The sequence below is a fragment of the Lipophrys pholis genome (genome assembly GCF_963383615.2).
Source record: "Lipophrys pholis genome assembly, chromosome: 3".
In the NCBI taxonomy this organism is placed as follows: Eukaryota; Metazoa; Chordata; class Actinopteri; order Blenniiformes; family Blenniidae; genus Lipophrys; species Lipophrys pholis.
Window position 1 is genome coordinate 1,083,957 of NC_137627.1, and position 13,507 is coordinate 1,097,463.

At 41.6% G+C, this 13,507-nt stretch overlaps 2 protein-coding genes across 4 annotated transcripts in view; both read left to right on the forward strand.

The window, feature by feature from the left end:
* Positions 1-7,086: 7,086 nt before the first annotated feature.
* On the forward strand, positions 7,087-11,479 carry bco2b (beta-carotene oxygenase 2b). The gene is made up of 12 exons (XM_080459839.1): positions 7,087-7,166; positions 7,263-7,464; positions 7,564-7,775; positions 7,874-7,989; positions 8,189-8,291; positions 8,364-8,492; positions 8,978-9,138; positions 9,225-9,392; positions 9,503-9,640; positions 9,876-10,058; positions 10,537-10,647; positions 10,808-11,479. Exons 1-12 carry the CDS (start codon positions 7,130-7,132, stop codon positions 10,922-10,924), a joined length of 1,677 nt encoding a protein of 558 aa, XP_080315965.1. The 5' UTR covers positions 7,087-7,129; the 3' UTR covers positions 10,925-11,479.
* Positions 11,480-12,676: 1,197 nt separating this feature from the next.
* Positions 12,677-13,507, forward strand: part of tnfaip1 (tumor necrosis factor, alpha-induced protein 1 (endothelial)) — a 7,511-nt gene continuing 6,680 nt past the window's right edge. Inside the window, exon 1 of one of the 3 annotated variants that reach the window (XM_080459981.1) lies at positions 12,677-12,930. Coding sequence is in view for 1 of the 3 variants with exons in the window: in XM_080459980.1 (XP_080316106.1) it covers positions 12,750-12,922 (173 nt within the window). In the remaining 2 variants the exon portion in view is untranslated. The remainder of the gene's footprint in view (positions 12,931-13,507) is intronic. The other 2 variants (XM_080459982.1, XM_080459980.1) reach the window with 2 other exon arrangements.

Consider the following 13,507-nt stretch of genomic DNA (forward strand, 5'->3'; position numbering starts at 1 on the left):
TTCAGGTTTAGGTTCAGGTTCAGGTTTAGGTTCAGGTTTAGGTTCAGGTTTAGGTTTAGGTTCAGGTTCAGGTTCAGGTTTAGGTTTAGGTTTAGGTTTAGGTTCAGGTTTAGGTTCAGGTTCAGCTTTAGTTTCAGGTTCAGGTTTAGGTTCAGGTTCAGGTTTAGTTTCAGGTTCAGGTTTAGGTTTTGCACAATCCAAAGGAATTTTTCTGTTGCCTTCAGAAACCAGTGTTGGTGGATTTCAGGCGGCCTACAGAGAGGGGGCTCTGAAGTTGACAGTCTGGTCTTTAACCAACAATCTGGCACCGAACTTCACAGAAAGCAAGGAGCTCATGGTGGACTCACACATAATCTGAGGTGTAACCATGGAAACCATGTGCTAAGAAGCGACTGGTAATCCAATTACCATAGTGCACTATTCTGTCTTTTATTGCACTATTTCTGTTACATTTTGTTCTTTTGCACTGTGAGAGGAGCAGCGCTCAGATTGTGTTGATATTAAAGGCTTTCTTTTCTCTTCTATTTCAGATATATTTGAATTGAGGGCAACTTGTAAGCAGATGACCACACGGATGTTCTGCTTTGGGGTTGGTTCATTGCCTGAGGTTTTGGAAAATTCATTCATTGGTTGTGGTCCTAATTCAGCATCACATCAAAATAACTGGAACACCATAATGAGAGGACATTTGTTTGGAAAGCGAAGCACTGATTATGAAAATGAAGAGCCACACAGTAGAAATCTGCCAAAGAAACCAACAGAAGTAATGAATGGAGGCGATGCAGTGGCTTGGTGAGGACAACCAATAATTGATAATTGCTTTTCTTGCATTTAACTCATAAGAAGTAAATGCAAGAAACCCACCAAACATGTTGCAGTTGGAGGGTTTCAGAAAGCATTTCTCTGACGTTTTGTTTGTTAAAGGAAACTGTTTGAATTTCTACGGTCAAGCTTGAACTTGAACTAATTCATGAACGTAGAGAGCTGCAGAGCGATGGTACCGGCTCACCTTCTGGTGACTCAGCAAAAATATCAGCTGCAGTGGCAGTTCAGTTTTCTTTTTGTACTTGTTGGGGATTATTTCCAGGTATTCAGATTTCCTCCCACAGTTAAAAACTAAACAAAAAGATTAATTTTCAGTTAATTGATGACTTCTGGATTGGAGTCATTCAATCCCGCACACGCAATAAACATTAACAATGGAAGTACTCAAACATCCGTCTGGACAGCAGCTTAGTTGGATTGTTATTACAGAGACTCTCATTGTTTTATTGTGAAAACAGCCTCAGTCCCAACTGTCACTACTAAATAAGGAATTAATTAAACAAGTAATAAATGTGGGGTTTTCTTCCATCCATCAGCTGATCCAGGATTAGAGCTTTGGCCCAACATTTACAAAATACCTGTTGAAGTTATTAACCACATCATTCATATCATTGTTATTAGTAAAATACTTTAGGTAGCTGGTTTGTCTAGAACTTTTCCTCATGGCGTTATTCAATGTATTCCAAATGTTATTTCATTCTGATCTATTAGTTTACTGTAGAATTCTTCTTTTGGTATCCGTAATATAACTGTTCATTTATTTGTATTTTTTATATTTATTCTCTGCTGCTTCAGTTCTGTATTTAATGTATTCTCTATAGAGAATGTCTAGATATTAATTTCTTCCAGTTTATTCCTTTGGACAATTTCTATCACATGATAATTTGGAAGTATAGAAAAAGGTTTCATATGTTCTATCAATGTTGTTTTGACTCCAAACTGACTGCCAGTTCTGTTGATTGTCTCCTCTGTCTTCTCTCTTTTAAACTGTCGTCCTATGATCCATGCTTACTTCCTGTAGCAGCTATTTTATATCTTAACAACCGGTAGATGTTCACTTATATCATTAAACAATAATCCATTTAGTGTTTTATTGCCTATTAGGTTTGTGAATATGTTATCTATTAATGTGGCACTGTGAGACGTAATTCTACTGGTCTGGTGGTTTTAGGGTAAAGGCTCACAATGGGCATCACATCGATAAACATATCGTAGGTTTGTGATTATTTGGGTTTGACAGATCGATGTTAAAATCCCCACAGATTAACGAGAACTTCTGAGGTGAAGTCGTTTCTATTTCCTCCAGCGACTCCCTGAAGAGTTGCAAATTATAACCTGGTGTTCCATAGATGCTTATAATTCTATTCTTTTCTATTATAGAAATCCACTGTTATACATTCAAATACATCAGCCATTACTGCCTCCATTTTTCCACCACGTTTTACTTCAGTTTTATGTCCACATACGCGGCGGCCCCTCCACCAGTCTCCTCTCGGTTTAAGTAGTTGAAGGTGTTTGAACTGACCTGTTGCTTTGACTAAAGATTGAATAGAAGCTCCTACTGTTGAAATGTGTGATCGAGTTTGTCTGAACTCTTCGGTGGAACTGATCCTCTGAGTAATAATAGCAGCAGAAGTTATTGTTCCAGCAACTTTGGAAAGTTATTAAGAAATGTAAAAAACAATAAAGTGGAGTAACGGGATTATTGGCTGGCTGTCTTCAGATTTCATTCACAGTAGAAGTGGAGGTTATATGATGGAGGCTGAAGGGTCATAAAATTGTCATAAATCTTAACAATAAAATGTCAAAAGATAAGATAGCAAATTTCACACCCAGCGGAGTGACTTGCCCGACAGAGAGCCAACATTTAGTAGAGCGAGGAGTCGTGCATAATGATCACTTCTGGGTTCACGTTGAGGCTGACGGACGACGGCGGCCAGATAAGCTAAAGTAACAGTATGTCCTGACTGATCGGCTGCTGACTCCGCCACCGGCGGTTTGATATCACCGCTACGTTAAACCGAGCGGCATAACGGAGTCGCTCTCCTCTCTGAACCAGTTGCGCTTCTCTTTTCTTCATTAGTTTATTTGCACATTAATGGAAACTCGGTGGTCACTTTGTGTAAATGTGCCAGATTTGGCCATGGGCGACTTTCCATCTGTGATCCTTGTACATGGAAGACAACAACAAGTATTCAAAAACAAACCAACATGGATATAGAGTATATACACTATTTACAACCACCCCTGCAATATAAACAAATGCCCCCGTCTATAACATCTAATCTTACCAGTGATCACAAGGTTGATTAATCTTTAACCAGAGTTTGAGCTCCTTTCTAAACACTGTGAAAGTGGAAGCCTCTCTGATAGTAACTATTCCAGCTTGTTGACTGAATGCTGTTTTGTCCCGTGGTGGTTGGTCTGGTTGGAAGCGTGTCGGAGGAGCTGGGTGGCGATGCTGATGTGGCGGGGATGTGTAGACAGAGCAGTGGGTCACATGTCAGCCTGGTGACGGAGTCCCCAACCAAAAGACTGTGCAGCTCGTCTGGACTTGAAAGGATCTTGATGCAGTTCTTCAGTTTCCTCTCGCCCTTGGTTTAGTTGTGATTTTGAGGCTATTTCTTCTTTGTCCTTCCTGCTTGTTGTGTGACGAGCGTCCCCGAGTCCCGGCTGCTCCAAGCTATCGCCCATTTCACCCGGAGCCGGGGGATCAAACCTGCTCTGCTGAGGAGTTTCAGGAGGACTGAGTGGAGGTGGTTTTCTTACTGGATTCGTCTCTGTTCCACACAAGCAGGACAACCTGTGACTGTCCCTTTACATCAGCTCCATGTACATTAACTCAATTCTGTAAAGAAAATAATAAAAAAGTCTTTATAACTTAAAGTGAATAATCCACTTCATTAAACCTGAACAATTTCAACTTTGTGTAAAACACGTTTGAATGTTGGGAGCAAACGACTTTATTAAGTTGTGTCAGATATAAATCTAAAGTTGTCATAATTTAATATATTTAAAATGGAATCAAAAATAAAATGCTTTTAATACATCCACTGAGAACACATTCCTATTTTAACACGTCCTTATTTATTGTTACAAGAGAAAAAACAGTTTCCAGGAGATGCCGGGTCCAGCAGACATCATTTTCAGAAAGTTCATGTGAATCACCACAAGGAGGCGTTTTCACTTGAAACGCTGTCGTGTAAACGATGAATTAGACTGCTGGTATGAGTCATGAATCAATGCCACTCACACACATTGTTAGTCAACAGCTTTGACTTTTCCTCCACCGAATCAGCTGATACCTTAGTTTCATATCTACGTTTCCTCTTTCTCATTCTACTGGTCTAAGTTAACGTCCAGCAGGTTGTTGTGGTGCGTTTCCTGTGCTGACTCGTCACAGTGTGTGCACACTGGAAAAGCCAAAGTTACACTTCTCTACTTGTGTTAGATATGTACTTAATACTGTGACTGCTGCAGGGCTTTGGGTGATTTGGTGGGAATTTCCCACCACAGTTCCGTCATAACAGAGGGGTGAACTTCTCCAATCTGAAACTGGGTCCAGCCACACAGAAGGACTGGCTGTGGGGGAAAGCAAACTGCAAGGTTTCTGTTCTGACAAACAGGAGGTGAGCAGTGAAAAGTGGAACTTCCATGGAAACGTCTGGATATCGGATGCTTTTCTTTTTTTTTGTATCATGAAGCAGCATGTTTTTTTGTTTGTTTGTTATATGAGCACACCAGATTTCCACATTGCATAAAGCCAAATCATCTGTTTTAACTTGTGCTGAGTCACAGTTGCACTGCTTTGTTAACCCATTGGGGGTACTCGCTCAGATACCTGGCAAGGTATCCCCCCCAGGGTCGTTTGAAGGGTATTTAAAGGCTCGTGATTTTTTTTTGGAATCAGAGATGTTTCATAGAAGTGATGAATTAACTGGGGATGCCTGATACCTCGACCAGTATCAGGTACTGGGTCCGATACTACACAGCATACTTGGGACAGATCCCCGATACAACCTGGCAGGTACTTTGTGTTTTGTGTGCAACATCTCCAGCAGGTACGCAAGAGAGCACGAGGGATTGGTTTGGAGATTCTTTAATATTAATTAGAATGACGGAAGTACGACAGACCGTAGTTAAGTTCTGCCAAAATATCAAGAGGAGGTGAAAGATACTTCATACAACACCGGCAACGGAACCAGCAGAGACTTTTGGACCAGTAGTGATACCTGTAGCCTGTCAGAAGGGTTTTCATGATACCATCATTTGAATGATGTTACTTTTAAATATGTGTTGATCTTCGGATGCACGAGGGCAAAGTGCAAATATGACCCGGAGCTATTAGAATGTGGATTTTGGAAGATTGAGTATAAAAAGGGACAGGAAACGCCAGCGTGGGATCTGCAGTGAAGTACCACTCAGGAACTGAGCAGGATCCGAGAAGAGCTCTGCCAACTGTCACCGCCGAGTCTGAAACTTTATGGAGAGTAAAGCACGTCTCCAACCGTCTAATTCACTTACAAATGACATGGTTAGATAAACATCTTATTTTGAGCAGTTTTGTTATTTATTTCAATTCAGTACATGCAGTCATGGTCCTCCTCAGCCTCCTATTAATTTACTCTGAAGAGCATGTTGTACAGAAAATATCTATAAAGAGGATGTGTCTTTTCGAAAATATATTTTCAAAAGATTTCGCTGGTTGAATTCTAAAAAAAGTGGGTTGCAACTAGCAAATAGCTGAAGGTGAGTACTCATGTCAACTGACATTGTTTTCAGAATGTTGCCGTGTAAACGGGAAACTTTTCAGAAACAACGTGTTTTCACTTGAAACGTTGTGTAATCAGGCCCTGATACACACAATACACACAACGCAGTGATGCAGTGGTTTTTAATCTCAACTGAAGATACCCCGGGCTCTACTACCGGCTTCTATGTGGAGAGTTTGCATGTTCTTCTTGGACGTACGTGAGTTTTCTCCAGTTTCCTTCCGCTCTCATGTCCTGTCAGTGTAAATGTGAAAGACTGTGTGTGTGTGTGTGTGTGTGTGTGTGTGTGTGTGTGTGTGTGTGTGTGTGTGTGTGTGTGTGTGTGTGTGTGTGTGTGTGTGTGTGTGTGTGTGTGTGTGTGTGTTGCCCTGCCCTGCCCTGCCCTGTCCTGCCCTGCCCTGCGGTGAACTGCCTCCCTGTGCAGGTGGAACCTGACTTCAGTATCAGTAAACTGAATCTGCAAACCAAGTAAGTCCTCAGCAGACCCATAAAATACTCTGTACATCTCTTCACTGCTGAACTGTACCGTGTGCACGTTTCATTATATAGACAAACGGTGTATATCTTGTTTGAAACTGTTAATCTGGCTGCAAAAGTGGAAACGTAGGAAATAATTGCAGAGTTCAAGTCAATCCATAAAAACATCAAAATGAAAAAGCTATAAGACGGAAGAACTGAAATAAAAATACAACATTTGATGTCTTTGTTTACTGCTCATGTATAAAGATGGTATATCTGTTTGTACAATATATTATAATGATATAAATGTGCATATGTGTAAGTTTTACTATTGTGTGTCGTGTGTATAAAATATATGATCTAAAATATGTAACCTGCATGAATATAAACGTATCCAAACATTTACAATATATTGATATTTATTTTACTGTAATATAATGTGGGTAAAACAAAAATAAGGTTTTTTACTTCATGGACATTTAAAACATGCACACATCCCAACCCTTCCTACTTCCACCCCTCTGCAGAGCTGGGCATGATTACAGCCCCACACCTCAGTCCATCAATCTTAACCATAATCTCAAACCTCTGATTCTAATCTAATCTGAGTGTCTGTGATCCCTAATAAGTGTGTCTGTTCTCTCTTTTAATGAATTCTTTCTCTGTACTTATTTGCTAACTTCACTTTTATTTTTAGGCACCGTTTGAAAAATAAACATATTAAAATGTGTGTCTCCACACAAGCCAATCAGCCACAGCTACTTCCCACAGGAACGTAAGTGTGTGTTTTGAGTGTGACTAAGTAAGAAATGACACAGTAATCTACAGCTCATTGGGAAACTCAGAGATTGTCTCTGTAAATAAGTCACCACTTGTATTCCCTCAAGGAGACAGTGTGTGTCTCTTGTTTTGATGCTTATATAAGCACAGAATCACAGTCTACTCACACACTTACTGTCTGACTGTTTTGTGGGCGTCACAGGCCGAGGGATGGTATAAAGGTTAGTGCCGGGCTTGGACAGACACCAGAATCACAGAAAAGAGACTCCAGCTTACAGCAAACAGCTCCAGCCATGGACACCACCACACATCACAACAGAATCACTCCAGGTAAGCGTTCAGTTCCACCTGCTTTGCACACGTCACTTATTCACTTGAACTAAAATGATCACGTGACTTACGCCTTAACTTGTTTCATTACCACAGAACTAAAAAAAAAATCCAAGTCCTGCACGAACTGCACCCAGTTCACGGATGTGCATGGACTGCCTTGCATCGAGAAGCTTGTGACCTCAGTGGAGGAGACGCCCAAGCCCATCGGCACCGACGTCACCGGAACCATCCCACGATGGATCCGTGGGAACTTCCTGAGAAATGGACCAGGGAAGTTTGAGATCGGAAACCAAAGGTAAGTAGGTGACGATCGACGAGGATCAAATAGGTTTTGCAGGACAAATAAAGGAAGTGGAGTCGACCCTGACTCTTTGCTCCCTCCGTTTCCCAACAGGTTCAACCACTGGTTTGATGGTATGGCTTTGCTGCATCAGTTCAAAATATCCAATGGACAGGTGACCTACAAGAGCCGCTTCTTGTCCAGTGACAGCTACAAGTCCAACAAGGAGCACAACCGCATCGCTGTGTCTGAGTTTGGGACTGTCACCGTGCCGGACCCCTGCAAAAACTTCTTCCTGCGCTTCCTGTCCAGATTTGAACTACCAAGTGAGTATAGGAACTTCAAAGATGGACGGATAATACGTCAGGTTAAAAGCAGCCCAATCCTTTTACATGTCAGTGAACTGTTTCTTCTTCTCCCCCAGAGCCCACAGACAATGCCAACGTCAGCTTTGTGACCTACAAAGGAGATTACTATGTCAGCACGGAAACCAATGTCATGCACAAGGTGGACCCTGAGACTCTACAGGCCACCCAAAAGGTAACCCGGTCTTCAGTCTACCTGGTTGATATTGCTTTATAATTGCTTTATTGACACATCATCATTAAATTCAAATCATAAAAAAGACTCTATTCCGAGCTCAAAGGCTACTGTTATCAGTCGCGGCTGAATAAAACTATAAAACAGGAAATGAAGTGTGATAAATGTGATGTCTGACTGACTGGTTTGTTTATGTTAGGTGGACTGGACCAAGTTTGTAGCTGTAAACGGAGCCACCGCGCACCCTCACACGGAGCAGGATGGAACGACCTACAACATGGGGAATTCCTACTCGCCCAAAGGTTTGCTGCATTCACACAGCGTGGCCTGTATTTGTGTATGTCAGGTTCATCTAACCATGCCTGTGCCGACAGGAGCGTCCTACAACATCATCAGAGTGCCTCCAACCAAAGAAACAGACGGAGAAACCTTGGAGGGAGCAGAAGTGCTGTGCTCCATTCCTTCAGTGGACAAGAGTAAACCCTCCTACTACCACAGCTTCGGTGAACTTTCACTCAATCCACCGCGTCAAATTCACATCCATTTGTAGAAACTATGTCTGTTTGTCTTCAGTCATGAGACAAAGTTTGGTGTTTGACGGATCAGTCGCATTCTGCCGCAGCACAGTTCAGCTGAGAAACTGATAAACCCAAATGATTAAAGTAATAATCAACTGCTCTTGTAAATCTCATAAACCGCAAGTGTCTTCAATCTGGACAAGGGTTTGCAAATTGTGCAGATATTCAGTCACAGTATGAGAAATAGAACTTGCAAAGACAGACACGTAGTGGGATTGTATTTGCCCACAGTGATTAATAAAGTGGTATTTCTAATGGCAAAGCATAGCAACTGGTTCAGTAATAAATCATGACACAGAAGAAGGATGAGGAAGATGAAGGAGAAGGTCACCCTCTGATTCTTCATAAAAAAAAGGATGTTTATATTTTCCAATCCAAACTAATACGATGTGCTTTCTGGTGTCTTCCAGCAATGTCTGAAAACTTTGTGGTGTTCATCGAGCAGCCCATCAAGATGGACCTGCTGAAGATTGTGACAGGAAAGCTGACAGGGAAAAGCATCAGTGACAGTTTCTTCTGGGACCCCAAACTCAGCACCACGTTCCACCTGGTTAACAAACAAACTGGGACGGTACGCCCTCAACCCAAACACCCGTCTTCAGTACTTCCCATGTATATACGTATACATATACTGTATATGCTTTTTCTACATTTCAGGTAAACCCCATCAAGTATCTTGCCAAGCCCCTTCTGGCGCTTCATCAGATCAACGCCTACGAGGAGAACGGCTTCTTGATCATGGACATGTGTGCATCAGACGACGGCCAGGCCATCAACAACTACAACGTCCAGAACCTGCGGAAGTCCGGAGACGCTCTTGACGAGGTCAGCAGGTTGAAGCGAAGCTCGCTCCGAAGCAGGAGTGTCGTTTGCTTTCTCTTCAGATTTAGAACCTTTGGCTGGTTGAAGCTGACAGAAGGTGTATGTTTCTTCAGGTGTATAACACCATGTGCAGAGTCTTCCCTCGACGTTTTGTTCTGCCTCTCAATGTGGACCAGCATACACCCTACAAGCAGAACCTGGTTGACCGGGTCAACACTACAGCCACCTCCGTCAGAGTTGGAAAGAACAAGGTATATATTCAACCAATCTCAAAACATGGGATCATAGTTGCAGGGTACCACAGTGTGATAGTGATAAAGTGAGAGGTGAATACTTTGGAATACAACAGCAAGATAAACGTCCACATCTGCATTTGCACTTTAGTAATCTTTGCACAAGGTCAAATAAAATGGGTCTTGGGGTTGCATGACTGAAACCTATCAGGGAGACATGAGCGCTCACTCCTGCTTCTCGTTGAATGTGTAGGTGTTCTGTACCCATGAGGACCTTCACGGGGAGGACCTCCATCAGTATGGCGGTCTGGAGTTCCCTCAGATCAACTATGGCAGATACAACACCCACCCGTACCGCTATTTCTATGGCTGTGGCTTCAGACACCTGGTTGGAGACTCCCTGATCAAGATGGATCTCCATGACAAACACATGAAGGTAATCTGTCCTGCGGCGGTTAATAACAGGCGAAGGAGAGTCTGTCTTTGGAACCACTGAAAAACCAACATTTTGAGAATGGCTCTCAAGGTGGAGCTTTTCAATACTTCGACTCCATTGTCGTGTCGACGGTGGAAAACTACATTTTTCTGAAAACAATCAGGGTCTGTCCCCTTGTTTACAGTCCCCCTAATGTTTATAGAGTATTGTTCTCTGCGGGCACCATGCATGGGTTCATTATAAAACAAACAGCGCCCTCTGGTGGCCTGGCATGCTAACTATATAGTGTTCAGTGTTGCTGTCGTTTCTGTTGAGTTAAATTCTTGTGAAAAGGGCCTGAATATCTACCTTTTGCTCCCTGATCACAACAAATCCAACATGAACAAATGCAAGCTCATAGTAATTAGTGGTATCTCTTTATTCTTCATACTGCTGCAGATATTTGCGTAATATAATGAATGTGACTCTTTTGTCTCAGGTGTGGCAACATCCTGGTCTCTATCCCTCTGAGCCGGTCTTTGTACCTTCTCCTGATGCCACACGGGAGGACGACGGTGTAGTGATGTCTGTTGTTGTCACTCCAAACAAGGTCAGTCAACTAAGAGTGAAGTCTGAGATGACCAATGATCACCAAACACAATCCCATTTTATTGCTCAAATTCACCAACCGGTAGCTGGATTAGACTTTAAATTCTATGACGTGTTGAAACACTGATATACCTGTAACTTCATTCTTTTTTTCTCTTCAGGACAAGAGTACTTTCCTTCTGGTTTTAGATGCGACGACCTTTGAGGAGTTGGGCAGGGCTGAGGTTCCAGTCAACATCCCCTACGGCTTCCACGGTACATTTGATGCCAAAGTATAGACGGACCTCGGAGCTCACATAAACATGTGATATTGTGTAATAAAGCCAACGACATGTACATATTATCTCCTGTGTACCTTTTGTTGTAACTCACATGCTAATTTCAGGGTGAATCAGTCTGTATTTCTTGATTCCAAACTTATTGTTCTTATTTTCTGCTGTGCTGCTGTTGTGTTTGAAACTTTGAAAGTTGTTGTAAATAAGTATTTTTTTCTACATTTTACATTCCATATATCAGTTGCTGCAGTTTTCCACTTTAAAATGTGTGCTGTGCTCGACTGAAAGAGGATCTGAATCGTCTGTGATTGATCTACTATTCCATATGCACCTTGTGCAACAAGTTTAACTGAACTTCAGAACGTTTTTTTTAATGACGTGCTGTAAGAATGTAAGAATGACAAATAATCTAATAATTGATTATGATTATTGACAATTAAAAATATTGCTGTTGAGAAACATCTATTCAAGTAAAGAATAGCTGACTAAGTGTATTGAGATGTATGTAATGTCAGCAGGAAACACTGCAGATCATTTTCAGACAATAAAGTTTCAACTAAAGATAAAGTTTCACTTTATTTTCAAGACCTACGTTCCCCTGTCAGATCCAAGGTTGTCAGACACTGCCGGGATCTCCTGTTTACGAGACAGGCACTTTGACCAGCTAAGCCACAGCGCCCCCTACAGAACATTTCTAGTGCTGCATTACGTGGGTGTCAGCTGTAGTGCTTGACAACAGAACTTGATCTTGGCAGCATCACCAGAGATCGGAGGTCAAACTGGGCCTGAAGCTCTGAACATGAGGGGCCACTTAGTACTCACACCAAGCTGTAACTCTACCACTGCTCTGCCCTCACAGCTCTCACAGAGCGAGCAGGATTTAACTAATGTCCACATGTCAAGAGCCTCGGTCGATTTGTGAACATCTTTAGGCCAAAGACCATTTCAAGCAAAGACTCGTTCAAAAGGATCAAATCTGTGGCTGCAACCTAATGAAGGGGCACTTTGTACTTTGATGAGCCCAAATATCCCAAATAAAGTCTTATTCATCAACCAACCAACCAACCAACCAATCAACCAACCATTCACTCACTCACTCACTCACTCACTCACTCACTCACTCACTCACTCACTCACTCACTCACTCACTCACTCAATCAATCAATCAATCATCTTCTTCTATATTCTGAGATCGAATTCTTAAAAGATTTTGATGTACTTCTATACATATATGTGCTACTTCAGTATGATTCAGGATCTACTTCTATATGTCTATGCTGTTTTATGGAATAACTTTTGTATATCTCTGCTCGATTATGGATCTACTTCTATTAGTCTATCCAGGTTTTAGTATCTACTTCTGTATGTCTATGCTGTTTTATGGAATAACATGTACATCTCTGCTCGATAATGGATCCACTTCTATTAGTCTATCCTGGTTTATGTATCTACTTCTGTATGTCTATGCTGTGTTATGGATCTACTTCTGCATGTATCTGGGTGTACTTGTGCAGGTCTGGATATGCTCTATGTCTGCTATATAATGATCTACGTCATATTGTTTGTTCTACTTCTATATGTCTGTGAACTATTTAGATGTGTTGTCTGTTCTATTTTTGTGTGTCTGTGTCAATTCTGATTTCTACCTCTAGATTTCTATCTTATGTCTATAATTCTCTTCTGTAAGTCAATGCATCTATTGCATCTATTTTATATGTCTATGTCGTAATTACCTGGGTCTACCTCTGTAGGTCTATGCAAATACATTGCACAAAACCTGATCTATATGTGTAAGTCTATTATATCTTGTTTCTGGATCTACGTGTGTATGTCTATATGTCCACAGTGTCGCAGGGAGTTGGACTCAGCGTTTCAGTGTTTAGCTGTTGGATCTGTTAGTTTACTGGACTTTGTGCGTGTCTGTGCGACAGAAGACACCTGGACAGAGTCGGTGTCTGTCCCCCGGAGCGCAGTGAAGACAGCCCCGGGGTCGGCCGGGAGGTCGGTAGGTACGTTCCGGGGCTTGTCCTCGTTCCTTCCTCTGCGGGTCCGGAGCTCCGCTGGAGGGCTTCACTAAAACACCCACCTTATAACTAGTTTATCTGTTTATTGGTCCTCTGGGGGGGTGTCGGTGGTTCAGGACGTGTTTAACTCAACTCCCGCTCACTTAAACCAACTTTAAAACTGATTTCTGGTTTTGTGTTCAAAGTTTTAGCTCACGAGCTAATGAGCTAACGTTAGCATCACAGAACGCAGCGGAAACGATCTGTAAAGGGAAATAAACTACAATAAACCACGGAAAACTACTGAACAGACACTCTTTTTACTTTAGAACTGCATTAATCTACAGACAAGTGTCTTTATTTTACAAAAACAGCAAACTACAGAACTTAAACTTTATATTTCATAACTACATTAAACTACAGCCTATAAATATTTTTTCCTTTATAACTACATTAAACTACAGCCTATAAATATGTTTTCCTTTATAAATACATTAAACTACAGACTATAAATATTTTTTCCTTTATAAATACATTAAACTACAGACTATAAAGTGTTTCTACTTTATAACTACATTAAACT